This window comes from Chroicocephalus ridibundus, chromosome 19 (genome assembly GCF_963924245.1).
Source record: "Chroicocephalus ridibundus chromosome 19, bChrRid1.1, whole genome shotgun sequence".
NCBI lineage: Eukaryota > Metazoa > Chordata > Aves > Charadriiformes > Laridae > Chroicocephalus > Chroicocephalus ridibundus.
In genome coordinates, this window is record NC_086302.1 from 5,071,968 (window position 1) to 5,095,701 (window position 23,734).

The window sequence follows — 23,734 nt, forward strand, 5'->3', positions numbered from 1 at the left end:
GAGAGTGCTTCCGGTCTCTCCGCTTCCGCTACCGGGCGCCGGCGTGAGGGGTTGAGGCCGTCGGTGCGGTGGTGGTGGCGGGCAGGATGGGGCTGAGCGCGGAGGAGGCGGCGGAGCAGGAGGACCGCTTCGATGGCATGTTCCTCGCCATGGCCCAGCAGCACCAGGGCGGCGTGCGCGAGGTAGCGCCGCCGGGCCCGGGATGGGGCGGTGGAAGCTTTCCCGTATTCCTGGGGGAGATGGGGCGGGGGGGGGGTAACGGGGAGGAGCCAACAGAGGTGGCGGCGGCGGCCTGGTCCCGGCCCTCCCCGGTCCCGGCCCTCCCCGGTCCCGGCCCTCCCCGGTCGGTGCACATGCGGCACGGGAGGCACGTGTCCTCCCCGCCCCGGGAGCGGCTATAACCGGGGGGGGGGGCGGGGAGAAGGCGCTAATTAATCAGTGTGACAGTAACGAGGGGCTGAGGAGCTGCGGCCATGCACCCCGGCTCCTGCCGCCTCTGGGCCCCCAGTGCTCGGTCTCAGCAAAGCGAAATACTGCAGGGAGGGGGACCGTGTCCCCCTGTCCCTGTTTCCCAGCACAACCACCTGGTAACGGGCCCCTGAGACGCTCAACCATGGAGTGGGTTTGAACGTGAACGTGGCTCCCCTCCTGCCCTCTGGGGCTCTGCTGACTCTGGCTGGGTGCTCTGGGGGTCCAGGTGGGCCGGAGAGCGTGGGAATGTCCCATGAGCAAACGATTTGGGGAAACAGTGCTAATAAGAGCTCCTCGTGCTGTAGTGAAACCTCTGAAATACTAACAGGACAGAATTCCTGGGGAAAGAAACCCACAAAAGATACGCCAAGTCCACTGAGAGTATAGATTTCCATAGGGGTTTTGTGGGGATGCCAGTTCACAATTACTAGTTCATTGGCGGTATCTGGCAGGAAACAAATTTTAGTCTTTTGTGAAAATAAAGAGGCCACGGATCTGTGAAGGGTGAGTTTGCACACTGTAAGGCTTTAGGTGTGCTAGGAATCAAATCATGGTATACATGTATATCTACGTACAAATATGTATACATACATATCCAAATTCCTGCCTCGGATGGATCTAAAGAACATCCTGGGGTGTTGGAGTAGGTGTACCTCCAAGGTGACCAGAGATAATAAACTGCTTACCCCTTCTTCATGTAAACCACACAAATGCCCCTCCTGAAAAGCGGACATCCAGGAGCTGGATCTCCACCAAAGCCACTGGATATTTTCAGTGGGAAACAGTCAGGGGGCTGATTTCAGTAGGATCCTGGCACAGACACAGATAGGGAATACAAGGAATACAGGCTGTTCAAAAGACACGAGGTGGCTTGGAGTGATGTATTCTCACTGCTTTTTTTTCTCTCCCCTTCTCCCGCTCCCCTCTCCGTTTCCACTGCCAGCTTGTGAACACGTTCTTTAGCTTCCTGAGGCGTAAAACAGATTTCTTCACCGGTGGAGAAGACGGAGTAGCAGAGAAGGTAAAAAACCCCAAATCCTCAAGCTTTTATGTCTTCTGACTTTCATGCCACCCATATCTGTGCCATGCTAAGACTTCCCTGCCTGAATAACTCAAAGCATTATAGTGCACTTGGGGACTGGCAGCTCGTGATGCTGATGAAGCATCACTCAAGCAAGGTGAGGCACACATGATTGCTTGTTCGAATGGTACTGATGGCACTTTTTTTTTTTTTTTGCCACACTTTGGCCAAAGGCTTGTTTGGAAAGCAAATCTGGCAGACGGAGTGACTTAACGGTGACAGACACCGCGGTGCTGATAACCTCAGCTTACCTTGTTTGTTCATCTCAGAAAAAAGCACAAAGTCCACAGCTCTGCACATGCGGCTGCACCTTTGTCTCGGGGCTATGGTACCTGTACGGAGCGAGCGTGGTGGGGAGGAAGCCTGGGGGTCTTGGTGGCCTCATTGGCAGCCTGAGAAACTCCTACCCAGCAGGTATTCCTCACCCAGCTGGAGAGCTGAAAAAATAAATTGTTTCACTCTCAGGAAGTAAGAACCAGAGCATTCAAACGCAAACTGCCCAGACTTGCTGAAGATTTCTTGCTTGTATTTACCAGTATAACAGCAGTTCCCCTTCCTGGATACTGGAACTCCACCAGCAAAGCAGGCATTGCTGCCGCGTAATATGTGTTAGGGCAGATGTTAATTGCTAACACAGTATATAACGCACTCTGTCTCGTCTCTAAAGTGGTAAGACTAAGGCAGATAAGGGAAGGTAAGAAAGATGAAGCCTACTGCTGTTTTTCTTAGACTGGAGAGCAAATATTCCCAAATTCCTGGGGACTGTGTGCTCCCAGGGAGCGAAACCCTGAGTAGCATTTCAGAGATGAGCGCTGGCTGGTGCTTTTGGAGGTGCTGGCTACCTCCAAACATTGGCAGTTCCATAGCAAATCCCTCTCTGTGCCTGTAAAAGAGAAGTGTTTGTGTCCTTGGGTGGTAGCTGTTAAAATGCTTTATGTTCTTTTGAAAAGGTGCTCCATACAGAGTCTCTTGACACCATAGTAACCACAACAAAAATTGAAGAAGCTGCTTCCCCAGTCCTGCTCGCCCTTTGGCATCAAAGAGAAAGGGAGGGTGGGAAAGTGGTCGTCTTTTATGGGGTGGCATTTGAGAAGCCCTTGTGGTGTAGGGTGAGGAGGGGGGTGTGGTGGTAGGTTGAGCGAAGTGCGGTGTGTGCACGCTGACAAGCTCAGGCAGCGTAAATAGTTTGCTCCCAGTGGATCATCGTGGAGTGAGGAACAGAGGCTGGGAGACGCACGTCTTGAATTCTGTATCCTAGGAGACAGTGGACTCACGTTGTGTAAATAAATCTGGCTTTCTGCTTTAAAACAAAGCAGAAATACTTGGTGGTTGGTTACAAGACCAGGAGGCGTGGATGCTTTGAGTTGCTCTGGAGAGGTGCTCATTCCCCCCCGAAGTTTCTGGCGTATATAAAAACCAGTCTGAGAACTGTCTCCACGCGGATTCCCTTTCTCTATATTGTTTTCTGGAGCAGACTTCGGTTCTCATACGTGCTGCTTTGCACAGCGCTGCTGGTGTTATCGACCACAGGGCAATTGCTCTGGCTTCCTGCCTGTGTACTCGGCTCTCCCCCTGAGCAGTACGGCCGTTTGCATCACAGACCTTGAGATTTTGCTTTTCATAGTCACAACAACATGAGAATTTGGTGGGAGCTTTGAAGCAAAGATTTCTGTAGGAACTTGCCCCTGAGTGTAAAACACCGAGCTTTTCAGATGTTTCTCCTCTAAATCATGATGCTGAATCTCCGTCTAGTGCCTGGGGAAAAGCCCAGTTGTGGGAAAGGTCAGAAGTAGGTAAAAAAGCTTGGATCCAGCGTCTCCATTCTTCCAGCTATCCTAGATGTATGGCGTAGCTGTCAAATGTCTGGGTTAGGCATCTGCTCGTCCTGCTGGAATTGCACAAAAGCCAAATCAAATGGAGAATTTTCATTTCTCTGTTATCTCCATGGAAATATGCTCCCTGTGCAAGGAAGAACTAGGGAGGGCTACACTTCAATATTTTGAGTTTTCCCCTACTCTAGATTTTCAGTCAAAAGACTAGAGTGAAAACGAAGGGAAAAGTCACAACATCTGTACAACTAACAAATGTTCTCGCGCTCCTCAGTAGGCAGTGAGTTGGCTTCATTTGGGTTTGAAAAAGTGGTAATTTTTTTTTAAAAACCCTTTGACATGTGTACCTCTCTTTCAGCTGATCACAGATACCTTCAACCATCACAACAAACTAGCTCAGAAGGAACGGAAAGAGAAAAAAGCTCGTCAAGAGGCAGAGCGGCGTGAGAAGGCGGAGAGAGCCGCGAAACTCGCTAAAGAAAAGCAAGAAGCAAATGAGCCAAGGATTAAAGAACTTACAGATGAGGAAGCAGAAAGGCTGCAGCTGGAAATCGATCAGGTGAGAGCGGTGTCTGGCACCTGCAGGTACCATCTAGGTCGTCTCCTCCGCGGGCCTGCGTGTAGCTCAGATAGCGGCAGGTGCTTAAAATGGCTCAAGGCTTGTTCCTTTGCAGTGCTGGGACCACCAGACTGACGTGCTTCGAAATGAAATTAGCCGAGGCCACACCATTGCATTTGCATGTGGATTCTCCCATAACTCACTTTGCCTTTCTGCCTTCAGCAAGCTCTCTGATTGTAGCAACACCCTCTGCTACAGTCCTCAAAATATGAGGACCAAGGGATTCTTCCCCTCGGCAGTACCGCTTTCCTCTTAACGCTCTCCTAAGGGCTGAAAATTCCCCATCGGTCTTGGGTGTAGTTCTGCGTCCGGCCCTTTAGTTTCAGCTGAAGAGGCTGAGGCCGCCTAGTGTCAGATCAGCAAGTTACACAAAGAGCCAACACTTGGCTGAGCGCGTTCCTTCTCTTTTTAAACAGAAAAAAGAGGCACAAGGACAGGTTAACAGCGTCCCAGTGAAACCCGCGGAGGATGAAGGTGAATCTTCGGATTCTAACAAACAGGTAAAGCTCATCTAGGGACTTTATTTTAGTCGGAGAGAAATAAGTTTCTGCACCACCATGAGAACTCCTGTAAATGTGAGGGAATACGCTGACAATACACACTTAATTCCCAAAGATTTCAATGGAGGGTTTTTTGTGTTTTGTTTTGCTTTCCTTTTTTGTAATTATGTTTTAACAGAAACACCTATTCATTTGGGGCTAAATTTATGTGAATGTCAAATATGTGCAGCTGACCTGAAATTCTTATAAAATCCAAGAACTGTTGTTACAAGTGATATATGGAAACTTGAAAAGCTTCTTTACACTTTAAATTGGTTGCTTAGGGTACAGATGACGAAGAGGAAGATGAGAAGGATAAAGGAAAACTTAAACCCAACACTGGCAATGGAGCTGACCTTCCAAATTATAGATGGACACAGACTCTTTCAGAACTGGATGTAAGTATTGCCTTGTTACCCGGATCAGAGGAATCTGAGCTAGGGAATAAGTGTAGGTGCTGGGAAGAATGGTGGAGCTGATGCCCTGTATCTCAGTTGTCTGTGGAAGTTGTTAGTTGTACTTAAGGGCAGCATTTCAATAGCTAGGGGAGAGCTTGGTAACTAAATAAAATGCCCAGAAGCTGTAGTTAATTTTGGCAAAACTTGGTCTTGTTTAAACAAGGCATTAAAATCTGCTTCCCTTTTTATGATACCTTTGAGGTATTGGCCATCCTGTTGCCAAACCCATCCTTTCACCTCCCGCTCACTCAGTACCCCAAGGAAAATATCGCGTGCTCTGTCTTATTCTGGTGAAACCAAGGCAAAAAAAAATCTTACAGTAGCGGCACAAGAGGGTAAGGAGCGGCTTCACTGCTCAGCTCCTCAACTGTGATCTTTGGCTGGTCCAGCTGGCCATCCCTTTCAAGGTGAACTTCAGGTTGAAGGGCAAGGACGTGGTGGTGGATATCCAGAGACGGCACCTCAAAGTTGGCCTGAAGGGCCATTCGCCTGTCATCGATGGAGAGCTTTTCAATGAAGTGAAGGTGGAGGAGAGCTCCTGGCTGATTGAAGACGGTAAAACAGTCACCGTGCACCTGGAGAAGGTAAAGCAGAATGAATCGGGAAAGATTTAGGCTTATCTGCCTCTTCCCTGGTGAAACAAGAGTCTGACAAAACCTGTAAAAGCCCTGGGCTTTGTCAGCCGAAACAGAAGAACCATGCTGTGCTTATCGTCGGTACGATGTCAGTGATGCTGTTGGAAGCAGGGTATTGCACATTCCCCCTGTTCTCAGCCTAACCTCACGCTAATCCAGGATATCCAATTGATTGCTCAGCAGTTCAGGAAAAAGCTGGAAGGAACGCAGTCATTTTAGAAGTTTTTCCTTAATGGAACGATGCCATGTTTTGACATCTGTTAGGGACATGAAAATCCAGGGACAGACCTTTTTGCTTATTGTGTCCCTTATTGTGTCCCTTCTGGGCAAATCTGGTGATTTGTTTGTAATCCCATTTATGTCATGCCAAACGTGACATCTCAGATTTCCCAGTTGTGGAAATTCAAGCTACCTAAAGTGGTTCAAAATGAACGTAGTGCCCTTTATCCATGTTCAGATTCCGCTGACACTTAGAAAACTGTCAAATAAAGTTTGATTCCAGCAGCTTTTTCCTGTGACTGAGACTTAACAATTCCTAGAACAAGCCCAGGAAAAAATAAAATATTTTTTGCTTCTTCAGATCAACAAGATGGAATGGTGGAACAAACTAGTCTCCACAGACCCAGAAATCAACACCAAGAAAATTTGTCCAGAAAACTCAAAGGTAAGAACTCCCCCAGTTTTACTGAATGGAGCCTTCTCAGAAATGTGCTCGCACTTGGCTCACGTACAACTTCTACATCTTGTTTTTTTACCAGTGTAAAACCCGTACTGGGAGTGCTGCTGCATGTGATGCTATCGCATAACATAAGTGGCCCCAAAAGTTTAAATGAATGAAGCTGAGTCTATAGATTAGTGTCTGTATAAGTATTTCTGCAGCCCGTGCGCCCAGCATAGCGTAACCTCAACGTATCCGTGTCCTCTGCAAGCAGGGTGTGCGTATGGGTTGAGACAAGTGACTCCAATTTTGATAGAATTCCTTGCTTTTAGTTGTCGGACCTGGACAGCGAGACTCGCAGTATGGTGGAGAAAATGATGTACGATCAACGACAAAAATCCATGGGCCTCCCCACATCTGATGAACAGAAGAAGCAAGACATTTTGAAAAAGTGCGTAAGCCTCATTAATTTGTGGGTGTTTGCTTTCCCAGGCTCCTTCTCTTCCTCTTTGACACAATACGTGAGCAGAAAACAGGTCGGCCTTCAATCCTCCCTGTGTTCCCTTCTGCAGTTACGTGGTCATTGAATTGTTGGCCAACCACCAGTACCTATAAAAGCCCGTGGGGGTAGAAAGCATAACGGGAAATTGTGGTAATAGCCTAGCTCTGAAATTGTCTTAATCTGATGATTTCAAGTCCAGAAAGCATGTTTGGGACTGGAGGTACCATCTCTACTGAACTTTAACACGGTCTTGATTGTTTTCTAATCTCCCTCTACTCAGTAGCCCAGATAATCACCCCTCCCTACACACCTGCCACCAGACAGCTGTCTCCAAGCCAATAGCACTTTTATGTCTTTATTGCCCTGTTTGGCATAAAACGCACCTTGGCAGGAGAATTAACTCACGGAGCTCCCAAGGCCGTTTGGGAAGGCGTGGAGGCAATTCTGGGTCATGCAGCTTCTTCAGCAAGTGCAAGCCCACATCTTATGTCAGGATTGGAAGGAGGATTAGCGTAGCAGGCCCGACTCCTTTTCTTCCTTGGCTTATCTGGAGCGGCAGAAGCTTCACTGATCAGTGCGCCAGGTACAGCCCAGGGTGCAACTGTTCTAGAGCAGAGACCAGACTTCCTTAGTGCCCGTCTGTTGAGTTGGTAGAAAGGGAGGCAGCCCTCTCCTCCTGGGAAGTCCACGTACAGGATACCTCGTTGGCAAGGTCACTGGTCCAGTGGCTCTGGAAGTTTGGCTTGTGCACGGGCTGGCTGGTAATGGATAGGAAGTTTAGACTTTGTTCAGGCCAAAGTAGACTCGGTGTCACCCAGGTTGGGACCTAATCTCTGCCAGTGAAGCCCCTCCTGGCCGCTAAACGAGGACACGATTCTCGCAGCACATATTTCCGTGGAAATGGAAGGTGGAAACGCGGCGGTGGCGTTTCAGGGCAAACCGTGAGATGAGAGCACTGAGGCAGACAAGAGGCCTGCCTTTACTTGCCCTTTGTGCGTGAATCCCCCCCACGGTTATGTTTGTATCCCTTGGTGAACCGCAGGGCAGAGGAGGAAGCCAGGAGGTTCTGCGTGCGCTAATCGCTCGTAGGGACAGCATAGCCTTCCCAGAACTTTCTGATGTGGCAACCCGAGTCCAAACAGTCCTATCTGCTGGGATCGCCGTACATTTGAAATCAGGTTGCACCTCGCCTGAAACCAGAGTTCTCTGGTCACGTCCTTCGTGAGTTTTCACTGTCGCAGCACTGGAGACATTCCCCGCGTCTCCAGCAACGCTCACAAGTTTGAGCTTAAATCGTAATCTGCCCTCACAATCTCCCCTCTGCCCCATAATCAGTCTCGTAGCTGCTACGTGTCCGTCCGAGAGGTAACAGTTAAAGGGTGTGTGTTTGATAATTAATAACTCCCGTGTGTCTGGACTTGCTGACCTTGATGGCCGGTACAAATTGCTGATACCACTGACCCGAGGAAATGTGTTTGTAGTACGGGGAGTGTGTCCGAAGGAGCTCAGAAAAACAGTCCCTGCTGCGGAAGGCGTGGGGAGGAAGCCAACTTGATAATGCGGGAAGTAGGGATGCCTTACCCCCCTCCCCGAGCTGCTCTCTGGCTCCTGCTGACTCACACCCACGCTCTTGCCTTTTTTTTTTTTCTTGCAGGTTCATGGAACAGCATCCAGAAATGGACTTTTCAAAGGCAAAATTCAACTGAGCCCTCCCCTTCTCCCCCCCTCTTTCAGTCAGCCGGTCGAATGGGGCAGGATACGTATTGCCAAACATGTAGGGATCCCTTACCTTGGGCAGGTGAACACTCCCAGCATCCCCGCCCGAGCCTGCTGTGGAGGCAGCTTCGTGACGTCGTCCTCACTTGTCCCGTGTTGAGCAGAACGCAAGGCCACAGAGTCGTCCTGCAGCAGCTCCAGCCGGAGCCATCTGCGACACTTCCCAGGCGGCAGTTAGGAGAGGAGGGGTTAGAGCAAAAAGGGTGTTAGGGCTACAAGAGCCAGGCTTGCGGGGTTTTAGGACATACCCTTAATGTATCGCTTAGCTTCAGCTCCTGGCCCTTCGGAGCTGCTAACGCGCTCTTTGCCATTTCAGTTTGGTAGCAGAAACTCCTGAGCTTTTACTCCCTTTCCTTTGGTTTTCCTGCTCTCCCGTGACAAGGTCCAGTTTGTTTTGTAAAACAATTCTCCTTCTGCCTCCTTGGGAAGGGAAAACCACCAGCCTTAAAAAAACCCAGCTATTGCAGTAGAGACAGCCTCGCCTCCTCCCTGCTGCTGCTTCTGTTCTTGCCAGAAGTGGAACAGACTGGGCCCCGCAGGGCGCAAGGGAGGGCTGCCATCGCAGCTGGAGAGGTTGTCCTGCTGTGTCCTGCTGTCCTACAGCAAGGGAAGGCTGGAGTCTGTGGTTGTGGGCAAGGGAGAGGATGTTGGGGGTCTCTGGGGGTGCTGTTCTTGCTGGGAGTGCGTCTCCTGCCCCTTTTCCAAGAGCCTCTCTCCTCGCTGACTGCTGACAGGCATCGCTGCGTTCTCTTCTGAGCTCCCGCTGACAAGCGGCATTACTCTGCATGTTCGTACCTTCGTTAAAATTGCAGTGCAACATAAAGGAAAAAAAAAAAAAAACAAGTGGCGTATTTCCAGGCAGAGCGTGTGATTTCTTCCGCAGAAGGGAATATGAGCTGGGGAGGGGGCAGCGCCTGGGAATGAGGGTGCTGGGGGCGGCGGGGGAGTTCTGCCTGGCAGGGCTGGGGGTGATGCTCTCTGCAGCCGCCTGTAAATGCCTCTCGGGCTCCCTGCTCTGGACTGATGTTCGCTCCCGGGCTAAGGAGAGGCCGTTGGAGCTGCGTGTCGCGCTGACAAACTCCGTGACCAGCTTCAACACTCGGGGATGACCCAGGGCTCATTGCTCCAGGCTCCACTCTCCACGTAGCAGCGCGTGACTGAACGGAGGAAGCCACCCTTGCCCCAGGTCTGCTTTATGACGAGCTAACGAGTAGAGTGTCACAAAAGCCCGGGCTCCTGTCAGTCCTTAACGGGCTACTCCTGGTCCCTGCTGTTGTGGTTCTTGCCTCTGGCACCCCAAAATGTTTCCACCTCCTTCCAGAGGGAGTGGGCACAAACGGCTGAAAAACCTCCTTGGGCAAAGTCCAGCCTGGCATTGCACCTGGCGTGTTTTTAATTTTTGTTGTTGTTTTTGAGTAGTGGGACATTGTTTGCATTTAGTCTCCCAGTTTTATAGGCTCTTGGGGGTCAAAAACCAGCACCCGCCCAGGTGAGCAGTGACCTTGTGGGCGAGCAAGGGCCCAGGTCCGGGCATCTGCCTCTTGTCTGGAGCCTCCTGGCTGTTCGTCTTACAGCTCACCCCGCACGTGTTTGCCTGGCTGTGCTTTGGCCCTGATAAACCACCAGGCTCTCCTGGTCTTGTTAAAAAAAAAAAAAACAACAAAAAAAACTGGTGGCTTCAGTGGCCCTCAGCCCTGGAGTGAGCGTACCTGCCAGCGTCTGTGCTGAACCGTGGTGAGCTGGGAGGGCCGAGCTGCTCTTCCAGGCGTGTGACAAGTCTCACCCCGTTCTCGGCGGTGTGTGAGCTCTGCTGCTGCTCCCTGGAGTGGCTGGAGATCGGGGCCGGGCTCGGCACCTGCAGCGGGACCTGCACCCGGCCACCAGTCCCTCCTAAGGAACAAGCACAGGCAGGCACCGGGGCAGCAAACGGGCTGTGTGTGGTTCACGGCACCACCCCGAACCCGTCCTGCGGCTTCGTTATTTCCCCGTTACCTCCTCAGCCCTGCAACCAACACCAGAAACCCCGAGCCCGACCTGATCCGATTGCTAACAGCTGGATCCAGGAGCGTGGTGGCAGCCGTAGGCTCAGCGGGTCGCCGTTACGCAGCGTTGTGCTGCATGTTTAAGTGCAGGGCTCCCACAGCGTTACCAAAACTGAAATCTGGGTGGCTGTCCCTGTCCTCGGCCCCTGCAGGGCTGTGGTTTATGGGAGCCAGGGCAGCGCTCGGGGTGATCACGGCTGTGAAACTCCCGATTTTTCCAGGTTTAGCTCTGGTGGGTGCCACTGGCAGGAGGCAGGTTGGGGAGCAGCTGAGAGAGGACAGAGTTAAGACAGAGAAAAGGCAGCAGCAGGAACCCCGGAGGAGATTTTCTGGGGGGTGAAGGAGTGTCATTTTGCCTTTCACGCGGGTCAGGGGAAAAGGCAAACAGTCCCGGGAGAGCAGGGCCGTAACTGCAGCTCTGAACCCCCCGGCGGGTGAATGTCCGGGGCTGTGTTTGTGAACGGCGGTTGATCCCAGCGCTACCCCTGGACTTCAACCCTCCCGGCCAGCGGAACAGAAGGTGTTTCTCCTGACGGCCTTGTCCTCTGCAAACACCCAGCTGCCACCGACTTTCCCCAGGCCGAGGTGAATCAGAAGCACCCTTTTGCTTCCAAAAGGCGGTTTCCCCTGGAATAACCCACGCCAGGGCAGGGTAGCTCCGGTCCGAGCCGCTGCGAAAGTGGCTTAAAGAATGTGAATCCCCACCTCAACCTGAGTTACCGGAGACCCAGACTGTGGCCTTGTCCTTGTGACCATGGCAGGGAAATGCCAGGCACCACATCCCACCACCCAAATCCCGAGGGACATCGGGAACCGAACCCTACCGACACATCCTTGTGACTCCCAGCAGCTGTTTCCCTGCCCGGGCCCCAGCAGAACCGGGGAGGACCGTGCTGGAGGGTGGCAGGCGATGAAGGTCCCTTTGCCGTTCCACGCCCGTGTCGAGTCACCCGGAGAAGCCGTTTCGGTGCTGCCACCCGCCGGAGCCGCGGCCACCAGCGCAGCCCGAAGCTCCTGCACCCTCCGGCCATCGCTCCCTCACTGCTGGGCCCCTTCTCACATCCTTTAAAAGAAAACCTGGAAGGCAGACAGGCTCTGCAGAGAGCTTTCCATATGGGAAAAGTAAAGTTCCCCCTGGGTTTGGGGTTTTTTTTGGTGGTTTGTTTTTTTTCCCCCCCCCCGTCTGAAAGTACCTCTTGGCTTAACTTTTATTAATGAATATTGCAGCTCAGATCCTTTGGGAAAGGGCCCAGACTTCAGGACTGCTTTGGAAAGAGCAATGAAAGAAGAAAACCCCGAAGAGGGAAAGGGAGGCACCGGGTATTTACCGTTACGGCTTACTTTGAGGAGGAGCCACAGCTCCTCTGTTACTAAGGACCAGGCCGTAAAGAATCAGGGTCAGGCTGTCTGCTTTCTAACTTCCAGCCCACACTGAAATAAATCATTCCATTCAGGGAAAACAAATTTCTTTAACGCTCAAAGCCTCACGCACCCGTTCCCAGCAGAGCTGCCGACCTTCCTTAACCCGCGCCCCAAGGAACCCGGGGCGGTGGGGCGGCTTGGGCTGCGCACGATAGCCCGTCCTACCGAAGTCACCGTACTAAAGAGCAGCACTTCTGCAGCAGGGCGAGGACACACGGACGAGCGTGAGTCTCCGGAGATGCTCCTGGCCAAACCAAGCCCAATAAAAAAAAAAAAAAAATAAAAAAAAAAAAATCAAACAATGTCTTCAGGAAAAAGAAAGGTGCTGAGTCAGGCTCCCAAAAGGAAGTACCTGCACGAAAAGAGCATGTTTACATGCGTGCGGCCAGGTAAAGGGCTCTCATGTTTCTAAGATTTCCGCTTGGACGACAAACTCTTTCTGCCAGAGCACTCGGCAGAACCCTCAACAGAGCAAAAACCGCTACGGCAACAGCCACGACAGCCTCGTCGGCAGCCAACACGACCTTCAGCAGGCAAAAAAAAACCCCCCTGTGGATTCGTTCCACGTGCGGCCGTGAGGAAGGAAACCCATCACCCACGCAGCCAACTCAAAAGCAGGAGAGCTGCTGAACACCGGACCGACCGCAGAGACTGCGGGATCGTAGTTTTAAATGTCGAGTTTTCAAGTATTTCCAGGAATCGCAACGATCTCGCAGCAGGAGTTTTTGAAGCGGGCAGCTGGTTGGGAAACAGCGCTTTGGAGCGGGGGACGAGCTCCCGTGCTGGGCCCCCAGCAGACAGAGCCCCACTGAGCAGCGGTCGGACCCCGAGCCTCCAGAAACAGCCTTTCCCCCGGGATTCAACGTGCCGGAGAGAAGCAGAAGCCCCAGGGCAAGTTACAGCCCCAGGGTCGCTCCAGCTGCCCGAATGAGCGTTGAGGGAAGACTAACCCCTTCCAGGAAAAGCGCTGGAGACATTTAGAGAGGAAGGGGAGGCAGAGGGCAGACAAACATGGCCCAGACTTGCAGGGGGAACTGGCAGGACGGCTTAGGAGGAGGTGGGGACAGCAGAGACAGCAGTGACACGGCCACGTCCCCGCGCAAGGGTGCTGGAGGTTGGCCAGCACGCTGCTGCCGGCAGCCTTTGCTGCGTTTCCCTGGGGCCCCAACCAGCTGGTTCGAGGGCTCCCGGGCACAAAACCATCCCCTTGGAGACCCTTCCCAGCCGAGAGAAGGCAGCATTTACCTGTTGCAGGCTTTAAAATCCTTCCAGGAAGGAAACACATCTCTGGCACAACTGCCGTGGACTCCGCCTGCTGCCGAAGGGTGGCCGGCCAGGTTGAGCTGGGTCTTTGTTTAACAAAATCGGGAGAGAACAGGCAGGAGACCATGCCCAGGACTCAAGTTTGGGCTCGGTCTTCTGCACGGACTAGAAAAGGATCACAAGTCCTTAACAGACCGAATTTAAGGAGAAAAAAAAAAAAAAAAAAAGACGGGGTTAGTGCCAATCCTTCACGCCATCCGCCCTGTGCACCGGCGTTGGTCCTGTGCGCCGGGGGGCGGAAAAAAAACCCACCAACTCACCCACGATCACCTCCCCACCGTCCTCTGCCCGGGGAGGGCGAGGGGAGGTCAGCGGCAGGCAATGGAGCTCTGCAGGTTATCGGCTGAGTTTTTGTGGTGAAATTAGAAAGCGCCAAACTGGTCCTTCAAGTCACAGGGGCAGAGACCGAGCCAACCTCCCTCCCCAAGCGGATCCTGCCCCGCCATCAGGGCCAGCAGCCGCTCCGCAGCGATTCTTACGTTTTCTAGCAACCGTCGTCTACAGCACAGGGAAGGAGTTGAAAATTCTCCCCCCAGGCTCAGTTTTTCCGGCGCTCAGTTCCAGCATCGCCCCTCGGCGAAGGTTCGGGTTTCCCTGCATGCAAACGGGCGCTTCCCAAGGAGGCCCTTTATTTGCTCCCAGCTTCCCCCTGTCCCACGCACCAGCCCGGCATTTAATGCCCTGAACAACACCCCCCCACCCCCCCCGCCGCCCCGGGCATGGGCAAGAGCTGCCAAATGGATGAAAATATCGTTATCCGTGTGCTGCTGGGAAAGCAGGGATCAGCAACCCCCCTGCGTGACTCCCTCCCCGCCTGGCCCAGGCTCCCTCCGCTGAGGGATGCTCTCCCCGAACGGATGCAAGCAGGAACGTAGAAGACACAGCACAGGTAAAGAGCAACATCTTTTGCTTTATAAAAAAGACCGAATCAGATGTTTAAGGCCAAGGAGTGCAAAAGAATCCCGTAAGACACCACAGGTGCACCAGCTTCAGAGACCATCGAGTTGACAGTCTTCCTCCTAGTGAGTTTTTGGGGTTTTTTTGGGGGGTTTTTTTGCAAGCTTAATCCATACACGTTCACTCTTGGTACACAGACTAAACATAAAAAAAATGTCCTATTGCATCTGTAATAGCGATCGGCAGCTCTTTCGCCCCTCGCCTCCAAAGCTCCAGCGCCCAGACCACAGAGCTACGTGTCAGCGTGACCCATGCTGACGCCTCAGTGCACAGGTTTAAGTAAACTTGTCCCAATACGTATGTCACGAAGCCATTCAGAAGCAGGAAAAGCCAAACGGGTCCATCGGTACGTGTGGCATTCGGAAGGAGGTGACCCAAACGCAGCCCCTCTGGGAGTCCCGGGCTGGCCTTGCTTCAAGTCTCTTCCTTGCATAAACGGGATTTTTCACAAACCGCCAGCTTTAAAAAACAAAGCGAGGAGGGGAAGCCAAATCCAAGTCTCAGTCTCTCCCCTTTCTTTTCAAAAATCATTCTCCATCAGTGTCTCAAGGTGTGGTCTCAATAATGTCCGTGATTTATGAAAGCACGCTCTGAAACGCAAGCAGTTTACAAAAACAGGCTCTAACAGGGACTTGAACTGTACATTTCAAAGGGCTTTGGCTGATTTAAGTAAGCCTGACGGCTCATGTGAGGAATTAAATCCTCTCCCCCCTACCCGACCTTTTGAAGAGTAATCACGGGCTATGAAATAAAGGCACATTTCAGTCCAATTAAGGCACATTTCATTCCAATTAAGGCACATTTCAGTCCAACTAAGGCACAAAAACACGGTCCACACCAAAGCACGGGGCCTATTTTGGTTTCCCTCTCCCCCAGAAAAGAGTGGGTGGGTTTATTCTACGGCTGGTAAATTCAACTAAGCATTTTCTATTCACGTCCAAGGGCACCCGAATGTATAAACAAGTCCCATGGCTTCACGTGTTTACTTTATGATAAACAACCAAGTGGCAACACCGGTAAAATACAGCTTCCTCCTGCTGCAATGCTGCAGCCCTCAAGGTCGCCTGGCGCCGTGCCCTCGGGGCAGCGATTCCACATCTCCTGCTTCTGCCCGGCTGTTAGAGGGGAGCAAAGGGAGGGAGAAGGCGCCGAGTGCCCGCAGGACAAAAGGCAGGACCAAGCAGTTCCCCGCAGACCCCCCTGGAGACACTCTCAAGGGAGGCTTTCCTTCCAAAGCAAGGCACTTTGACTTATTCTGCTGGAAAATCCCTTCAAGCAGCTCCATTCTTAATTACAAAAACCTAAAAATGAACCGACTATTTCCTTCACCTGCCATAACCCGAGTTCAAGGCTTGCCCCAGCAGTCGGCGTGACGGGGAAACGCAGAGGGCTTGGCAGATGAGCGAGGAAGAGCTGCCTGGCACGCAAGTCACAGGTCATCGCATGCCATCAGCAACACCTCCTGCCCGCCGTTCACATCAGGCTGGCAGTGACTGCAAAGCTGGTCCCCATGGTCTCGGGTGACGAGAGTGGCGCAGCTGCCCAGACATCCCACCCCTCTGCCATCAGCACTATCTCGGGAGACACGCCAAGAGGCCAAAGATTAAATGAACCACGTTACCTGAACCTTCTCCTTACGGGGCAAAAGGAGAGGACGACACTAAGGGGCAGCAGGAAGGAAGCAGGTCTGGCTACTGCAGACACCGTGGATAGAGGACTTACCTTTTTTAGGACCATCTCAGCCACTTTAACTAGAGATTTGGGTCCCTAGAGAGCAGGTGCTTGGCCTTCACCTCAGCATCGGCACAAACACAAAGACACCATCCGGTTACTCCCTACCCAAGTTAACTTATGCAATGCCAGAAAGCAAGAACTGTACAACAGATCCTCAAAACAGGGAAAGGGCTGGGCCACTGAGGTTGCTGAAGCTAAATGTGAACTATGGAAATCACAGAGGCACAAGGTATCGGATACTTCCTTGTCCATCTTGTCCTCCCTGGGCACACATGCCACCTCCCAAGCTCATTAGCTCCACAGTTCACTTCCTTGACGTTCTGTATTGTCCAACAACAACAACAAAAAAAAAATATTAAAAATCCGGTGAGATTCAGACAGCAGGAGAAATTTGGCTTCAACAAAGGGTCAGGGCAGGCTGGGGCGGGGGGGAGGGGGAGGGAAGTAAGTGGCATAGCACGCTCCGTATCGAAAGAGGAGAAATCTGATTGCAGCAAAGCCTCGAAACGCCTGCCTGCTGCTTGGGTCCTTTTCCTTAACAGTACACCTGAAGCAGAGGTGCCCCAGATGAGTCAGTCTCTGTGTCTTGGAAAGAAGAATCTCTGCTTGTTGGAGAGCCTTGGAGAGGAAAGAGAAGAGATGGTGACATTAGACAAGGTGAACTGTAGCAGCCGAGTGCCTGGCAGTTAGGCAAGCAGCTGCCACAAAAGGCTTTGTGTATCATGAGGGAGGAGAAAGCCACACAAAGCCCACGGGCAGGGAACAACCCTGCCTGTATTGTAACCATCTTCTAGGACAGATCTGTTATTACGCAGGAGAAAACTTGTCTTTTAGCCCTGGGCTGCTCTTTGGAGTGGAACACGCATGCCGTGAGGATCGGAGCTCGGGGACAGCCCGTCACTCTCCCCTGCTTCCCTTTTTGCACAGTTCCTTTTGTTCCCAGCATAACCCAGCTGTGATCTCAGCTGGTCACACCCCAAATACCCCCCCCAAACTTTGTCGGGATACCCAGAGACTGAAAGCTCTCAGGCCAAGTGCGGTGCACGGACAGAGAAAATACTCCAAACTTGGGTTTCATTCTTTTTCAGAAGGACCCACCAACCCAGGATTTCTCCTGAGCTCCCTTCACTCCTGAAGCTCGAGAGGACTACACCCATTACGACAACCTAAGAGGCAGGTGTCAGCTCAGCCTGTGCAGCTGGTGAAAACTGAAGGCACAGGTAATACGGGAGGTTCAGGGCATTCCCCTCACTCCTGTGATGCCGCTGCAGCTAAGACCCCCGGCCAGCTACGTTACCTGCGCTGCTGTGCCGCCTCATATTCCTGGCTATCACATCTGCTGGGGTTTCTTCCGATATTTGCACGGCCAAATCTGGAACGAAAACCAAGAGGGCCCGGTTTGGACAGGAAAGGATGGGCAGCTATGACTCAAGAGTAAAGATCCCTGTCAGGGAACGCACAGGGCTCTCCTTCAAAAGGCACCACCCTCGGGTAATAGGAGAGGTAGAGTCTGATTCTTCAGATTGCTTCCACCATTGTCTTGGTAATCTGAGCTTTATTAGTCCCTAAATACCAGGAAGCAACAGCAGCCTTACTGTTAAACTGGAAAGCACAAGAGCCACCCGGTTTCCTCCACGACTTCTGGATGGCCCCGTACCCTCCATACTCAGCTTTTCAAGGTCTTCCTACAACAAACTCTCTCAGAACCTGTTCCGGAGGTCAGTCACTTCAGGCTGCTCCAGACAAGGAGGAAAGCATCCCTGAAACAGCCAGGAGGCACTTACGCTCGGGCGGCAGCCCTTCCCTGCTCTTTGTGGGGATATTTCCTGGCTGCTCCTCACCCCACCGCGTAGAGGAAGTCTCGGCTCCAAGGAGGCACCCTGTCACGGTAGTCTAAGGGTGCCATTAGCAAAGAGCGCTGGTAGAACACAGGGGCGAGAGCCAGCTTGGTAACTGGACATCCTCTGGCACAAGCCAGCTCATCTGGTCATACCAGTTAAGTTTGACTCACGGTCTTTCTGCCTAGCTTAGAGGTGCAGAGGAAAGCCAGAATCATTGGAGTAGCAGCAGAATAAGCCCTCACATTACTCAGCACAAACTTCACTGACAGTGAAAGATACTATCAAGAAAGCCGCAACGCAGTGACTGGTGAGAAGCAGAGGTCTCCAACAATATCGATACATAAGGCCCTCCATTCACACGTCCCAGGAAAAAAAGCCCAGCCTGAAGACAGACATCAGCTTTCAACCCTGCTCCATCGCCACATCTCCATGGCTTTGATAAAATAACCCTCTCGTACGGAAGCAGTAACATCAAAGAACCTGCACGTACCATCTTGGCTGATGACCATGGACTCCAGCATCGTTTCGTTACCGCTGTCTGGTGCGTTGCCTCTGCTGGACTTCTCCTCGTGGCTCTGGCTGGCTGGGATAGAAATATGGGGCCGGACCCTGCTTTTACGGGTGCTGATGCGTATGATGCCTCGGACCAGCCTGCATTCAGCGTCCTGCTCGTCCAGGTTGTAGTCCTGAGTTATGCTATTGATGAGGTCCGAGATCTTGTTGGTCTTCTCCAGGAAGACAGTGTCTGACGTGCACTTCGCCAGCTCGTCGATCTGGTGGACGCTGAAGAGCTCCGTCAGTTTCTTGAAGATCAGGACGTCGATCTCCCTGCTGGACATGGAACCGTTCAGCTCACTGATGTCCAGGTCGGACTCGTGGAAGGAATAATACTCCTCCGAACTGCGGTGGCTGCTGGGGAGCGGTGGCTTTTCTATGCTGTTCCTGAAGGGCTTCTCTGGCAGCAGCTCTTTGCAGCACGAATCCGATTCCAGGTGGTGGCTGGGGCTCCTGTTTTGATAGACAGGAATACCCTTCAGTTTCACATCTGGGTAACTGAAACTGCTACCCATGCTGGACTTTTTGATCTGGTTCCCGTTCTTCTCAGTGGGAGAGACGTTGGCGGGGCTGTTTGGCAGTCGCCCATTATAATCTCCGTTCTTTCCATCATCAGTGGAGGTCTCAGCGGGCCCCGGGTAGGGGATACAGACACTGCAGTCCTGAAAGCAGCCCCCACAGGTCACTATACAACAGAAAACAGCCTTGTATGTGTTCCAGGCCTGAGACAGAGAGGAACAGCAGAAGCTCTGGTTTGGGGGAGCCTCTGCTGTGCCAGAAATAAAGGTAATTGTTTCTGCCTCTCTCCCGTTCGACTCTTTGATGTCAGCTTTGCGACCTTTCCTATCCCGCATCTGCTGGGCTCTGGTGCGACTCTGTTTGATTTCAGGCGTAGAGCCGCTGAACACCTCCAAACTGACATCTGTCTCCTTGGATGGTCTGGTCCGCAGGGGCACAGCCTCCTGGTAGGACTGGTTCAGCTGGCGGTGGCTGTTCAGGTCGTGGGGGAGTCCTGTTTTCCGGCCCAGCATGGCTCACCGCTCAGGCACCTGGAGAACAAGAAGGTCTCAAGTCAAGCATTCGTCATCGGTCTCACCTTAGCGAGCTGTTGATCAACAGAGAAGGACCTAACATTCAAATTCAGTAATTCTTGAATTCAACACCTTAATTATTTACAGAAATATTTTGCATTAGGGCTCAGGCTGTTCTCACTTGTCACACAGAGAGGGAATCCAGCCTGCGTTTCAGCGTTCTCCAACTGCTCGAGCTTTGCTGCTTCCTCTCGGTAGACACTTGAATCAGAAGATAGATGTTTTAAGAGGACCATTTTCAAGACATCAAAATCCCTGTAACCTTCAGAAGAGGTTTCCTCAACGTAGCTGGAAGAGTGAGGCTCCAGAGCCGCTGCTCCAGAGCAATAAATGAGCAGCGCAGCCGTAGGTGGAGCCAGCTGTCAGGCTCCAAAGGGAAAGTATCTTCTTTTAAACAACTTCCCCTTTGTCTTGTATTCCTTAAGATTAAGCTGGGCCCTGACAGCACTTACCCGTTTCAAAACACACCATGCCCAGGAGGAGATGACAGGCAATCAATCATTATGCAACTGCCAATTCAGGCTCCAGATTATTCGATGCTATTTAAATTTAGAGGATTTAGCAATGACGGCGTTACTAACACTGATGATTTTCGCTAGTCATGCTGAGGCCATGTCATGTTAAAGACCTTCCTATGAAAACCGATGTCTTCATCTGGATTAAAGAAAAGATCTTGTCAACAAGTCGGTCTCAAATCACGCCTGGCGGGAGCAAAGCCTTTACAAAGCCCTGCTACAGCAATCCTACAGCAGACTCTCTGCTCAACTGTTTTCCTCGTTGCCGCTGCGCTAACACAACAGCCCCGGGTCCGCACGCAGGAGTAAACTGTTTTTCCGGGGTTCTGTGTCACACTTTAGCTCCACGGATCCAACACACAGAGTTTGGCACATTAAATCTTCTTATTATTACGAAGAAAGCTCGGCACCAGGCAAGGAAAGTCAGGTCAAGGCTGTCACTCTCCACCTCTATCGCTACCGCTTTTATCCCACGCTACGGCAGGCCCCTAAATTGTCCATGGTTTCTAAGCTCCTTGGCTAACACTGCTTTCACCCCCAAGAGATCCTTTTAAATACTAATTAGGCTAATTAATAAGCAGTGAGAGCCCAGCCATAGCTCTTTGGACTGTCCCTGCTGCTCTACTATATACTTTCTATAGGGCACCTCGAGCATGAATAAATAAATCCGTCCCACCCTGTAAGAGCATTGCCTCTTTTTCCCCTTTTTTTAAAAAACAAACAGTACTGTTGCCCCCACAAAGAAAGAGTCGCAGACTGAAAACCAGGCAGTTACACCACTGCTTTCCAGGAAGATTTTGGCTCCGTTAGCTTATAAAAGCCCGTTAAGTAGCGCATGTCCCAGGAGCTCCCTTTGCACATTCCTGGACAATATGTCAAATATAAAAGCCCCAAACGCTCCGATTTCAGTGCTGCGCAGGCAGAGCTCCCTAGACTCGGCATGAGTGGAGAGTTTTGATTGCTTTCACTTCAGAACAGGGGTTTTTTTTGGTTTTTTTTTTCCTCAGCTTCATCATTTTCGTAATGCAGTTCAAAATTGAAAAACAAATCGAAAACACTTGAGCCGTCTAAGCACAGAACTGCTTACTGGGATGCTCCTCTTAATACTGAGGTCTCATCAAGAGATCTAATGTATGCATCGCACACTAATTATCATCTGTATAACAATATGTAATATTCTGAAATTTCAACGCGTCTTTGACATAGGAAAGAGCATTATCTCAGCTCTACAGAAAACGTCTTGCAGGCTCAGAGATGAAACCACTTGCCCGACATTGCACAAACCCCCAGGTGCATCAAGGCATCGGAGACATCTCTGGCCCCAAACACTGAGCTCACTGCCCCCTTCCCATCACGGCTCGCGTTTCTGTGACTGCTGGATCACACACCTGAAGAGCTCCCTGGGAGCACGTACAAGACACAGCTCCTTGATCCAGTGCCTTCTCAGACACGAGCAACGGACTAGACCTAAACCCGCAGCCAACTGCTTAACACAGCCACAAACAAAAGCTTGGAGTAAAATCCACATTTGAGTTGATACTCACAAGATCGTTGGGAACTTTCTCTGTTCTCACGCGGGCACCGTGTGTGAATAGAGAAGATCCTTCTAAAGAACTTCAACATCTGCTTCAGGAGAGTGAGGAGGGAGCCACAAACTGTTTGCGTGTCTAAGAGTTAGCCGGGGTCTAAGATCTTCATTGTTCAGAGGACAGGATTTCCTTTGAAAGTTTTAAAAAAGCTAAATTAAGTTGTGAAGCTACTTAATAAAGTTACATTGGTTTGCCAGTAACCGTATTGCCACTGTTGCTAAAAGCTAGGGAAGCCAAAGCATTAAGTTAAACAGGAGCCAGAGGACCTAAATGCAGGACACAAGATTTACACATAACTTTTCCTAAACATATGGAAGCATTAGGAGCTGTTAAGTTTTCCAAGCAGCCTTGCCAGGAGCTGAAAGCCCCCGGAATCCTGGCTGCTTTGCCGGCACCGGGCAGCAATAGAGACCCAGGCCCAGGGACCCGGCCTCTCCTCTGCGCTGCTCCGTCCTCCCTCGCACCCGCCTGGGACACCAATGACCCGGCCAAGGAGCTGCCTCTCCCCAGACGCCCCCCTGTGCCCCCGGCCCAAAACACCCCTCCCTGTTCCAGCTGACAACCAGGACTCCCCTGAAGTGCAGGTAAACACAATTTGGCCCATCCTTCTCCCAACCAAAACGCTGCCAGGGGGGAGAGCTGCCCTGGGCACCGAGCAGAGGCCCCTCTGCCTCCCCACGGCCCTCGGACATCCTCCAGACGGTGGATTTTTGGGGAGAAGAGAAGCTGGCAGCGGAGAACTGCCGGTTTCCAGCAGAGCCGCTGACCCGGCCTGGCAGGGCCTGCCATTGCCCTTTCCCCAGTTCACACCCCCCTGAGTTTTTCAAGCCTCGAAAGCCAACCCGACCCCCCCAAGACAGCTCCTATCGATACCAGACCCCAAGAAGAGGGCAGGGAAGGTCCCAGAGCAGCGGGAAGGGACAGAGCAGGGGCGGGGGGGGGGAACAAGGACAGGAGGGGGACAGCCGGTGGCGAGGGGGTGCGGAGGGGGAAGCCTGACCCCCAGCCTTGCGGGGGGGGGGGGGGGCGGGGGGCGCCGTCTCGGGGGAGGCCCGGGGCGCACGGAGAGGGAGAAGCCGGTCTTGGCGAGGGGACGGCACCCGGGGCTCACCGCTCCCGGGACGGGGACGACCGTGGGGATCCTCGGTGTAGGGCGGGGGGGCAGCGCCCGCCCCTCTTTCCCTCCCTCCCGGTCGCGGCCTGCTGCTGCCCCCAGGCCCGGCCCGGGCGGCCCCGCCGGGGGAAGCGCCGGGCGGCGGCGGGCGCTGCCGGCGGACTGGAGCCGGGGCTGGGGTCGGGGTTGGGGTCGGGGTCGGGCTTCCCTCACCCCCGGCGACGCCGCAGCCCCCCCACCCCGGCGTTACCTGCGAGCCGGGGAGCGGCGGCCGGCCCCGCCTCACCTGGGCCAGGTGCGCCACGTGACCCGGCCCGACGGGCCGCCGCGAGGGACAGCAGAGCGCGGCGGGCGAAGCGGCTCCGGCCGCGCTCCCGCCCTCCCCGAACCCACGGACCCCTGTCCCCGCGGGTCCCCGTCCCTACCGACCCCATCCTCGGGGTCTCCCGTCCCCACGGACCCCTGTCCCCGCGGGTCCCCGTCCCTACCGACCCCATCCTCGGGGTCTCCTGTCCCCACGGACCCCTGTCCCCGCGGGTCCCCGTCCCCGGGGTCCCCCATCCCCGTGGACCCCTGTCCCCGCGGGTCCCCGTCCCCACAGTCCCCATCCCTGGGGTCCCCCATCCCCATGGACCCCCGTCCCCACAGGCTCTGTCTCAAAACATCCTTGTGCCACGGGATCCTCAGCCCCAAGGATCTGTGTCCCAAGCTATCCCTGTCTCTGAGGGTCCTTGTCCCCAAAGATCCCTATCCCGAAGGATCCCTGTCCTTAAGGATCCCCATTCCTAAGGATCCCCATCCTTGAGGATGCCTGTTGCCAAGGATCCCTGCCCCAAACGATCCCCACCTCCAAGGACCCCTGTTCCCACAGCCCCCCATCCCCTCGGTCCCCATCCACGGGGTCTCCCGTCCCCACAGGTCCCTGTCCCTACAGATCCCATCCCCACAGATCTCTGTCTCAAAGCATCCCTCTGCCAGAAGAT

The 23,734-nt window shown here is 52.9% G+C and overlaps 2 protein-coding genes across 3 annotated transcripts; one reads left to right on the forward strand and one right to left on the reverse strand.

The window, feature by feature from the left end:
- Positions 1 to 21: 21 nt before the first annotated feature.
- NUDC (nuclear distribution C, dynein complex regulator) lies at positions 22 to 9,429 on the forward strand. The gene is made up of 9 exons (XM_063355900.1): positions 22 to 182; positions 1,415 to 1,492; positions 3,740 to 3,940; positions 4,417 to 4,500; positions 4,824 to 4,937; positions 5,387 to 5,581; positions 6,213 to 6,296; positions 6,623 to 6,741; positions 8,447 to 9,429. Exons 1-9 carry the CDS (start codon positions 87 to 89, stop codon positions 8,496 to 8,498), a joined length of 1,023 nt encoding a protein of 340 aa, XP_063211970.1. The 5' UTR covers positions 22 to 86; the 3' UTR covers positions 8,499 to 9,429.
- A 4,856-nt stretch (positions 9,430 to 14,285) lies between these two features.
- Positions 14,286 to 23,062, reverse strand: KDF1 (keratinocyte differentiation factor 1). Of its 2 annotated transcripts, none has more exons than XM_063356135.1 (5): positions 23,002 to 23,062; positions 21,593 to 21,766; positions 18,378 to 19,491; positions 17,344 to 17,418; positions 14,286 to 16,664 (listed from the first exon to the last, which is right to left on the reverse strand). In XM_063356135.1, the coding sequence occupies exons 3-5, from the start codon at positions 19,471 to 19,473 to the stop codon at positions 16,582 to 16,584; spliced, it is 1,254 nt and encodes a 417-aa protein (XP_063212205.1). In that variant the 5' UTR covers positions 19,474 to 19,491; positions 21,593 to 21,766; positions 23,002 to 23,062; the 3' UTR covers positions 14,286 to 16,581. The 2 variants fall into 2 exon arrangements, with proteins under 2 accessions (XP_063212205.1, XP_063212204.1); XM_063356134.1 differs by lacking the exon at positions 23,002 to 23,062 and adding an exon at positions 22,749 to 22,883.
- Positions 23,063 to 23,734: the final 672 nt, after the last annotated feature.

What these genes read in the sequence shown, in the direction of transcription:
- NUDC (XM_063355900.1), top strand. Translation starts at nt 87, where the DNA reads ATGGGGCTGAGCGCGGAGGAGGCGGCGGAGCAGGAGGACCGCTTCGAT. An exon ending in TTTGTCCAGAAAACTCAAAG is followed by an intron (nt 6,297 to 6,622) that starts GTAAGAACTCCC and finishes CCTTGCTTTTAG; the next exon opens with TTGTCGGACCTGGACAGCGA. An exon ending in AAGCAAGACATTTTGAAAAA is followed by an intron (nt 6,742 to 8,446) that starts GTGCGTAAGCCT and finishes TTTTTCTTGCAG; the next exon opens with GTTCATGGAACAGCATCCAG.
- KDF1 (XM_063356135.1), bottom strand. Translation starts at nt 19,473, where the DNA reads ATGCTGGGCCGGAAAACAGGACTCCCCCACGACCTGAACAGCCACCGC. An exon ending in CATGGTCATCAGCCAAGATG is followed by an intron (nt 17,419 to 18,377) that starts GTACGTGCAGGT and finishes TTTTCGTTCCAG; the next exon opens with ATTTGGCCGTGCAAATATCG. An exon ending in GAGGCGGCACAGCAGCGCAG is followed by an intron (nt 16,665 to 17,343) that starts GTAACGTAGCTG and finishes TTCCTCTCCAAG; the next exon opens with GCTCTCCAACAAGCAGAGAT.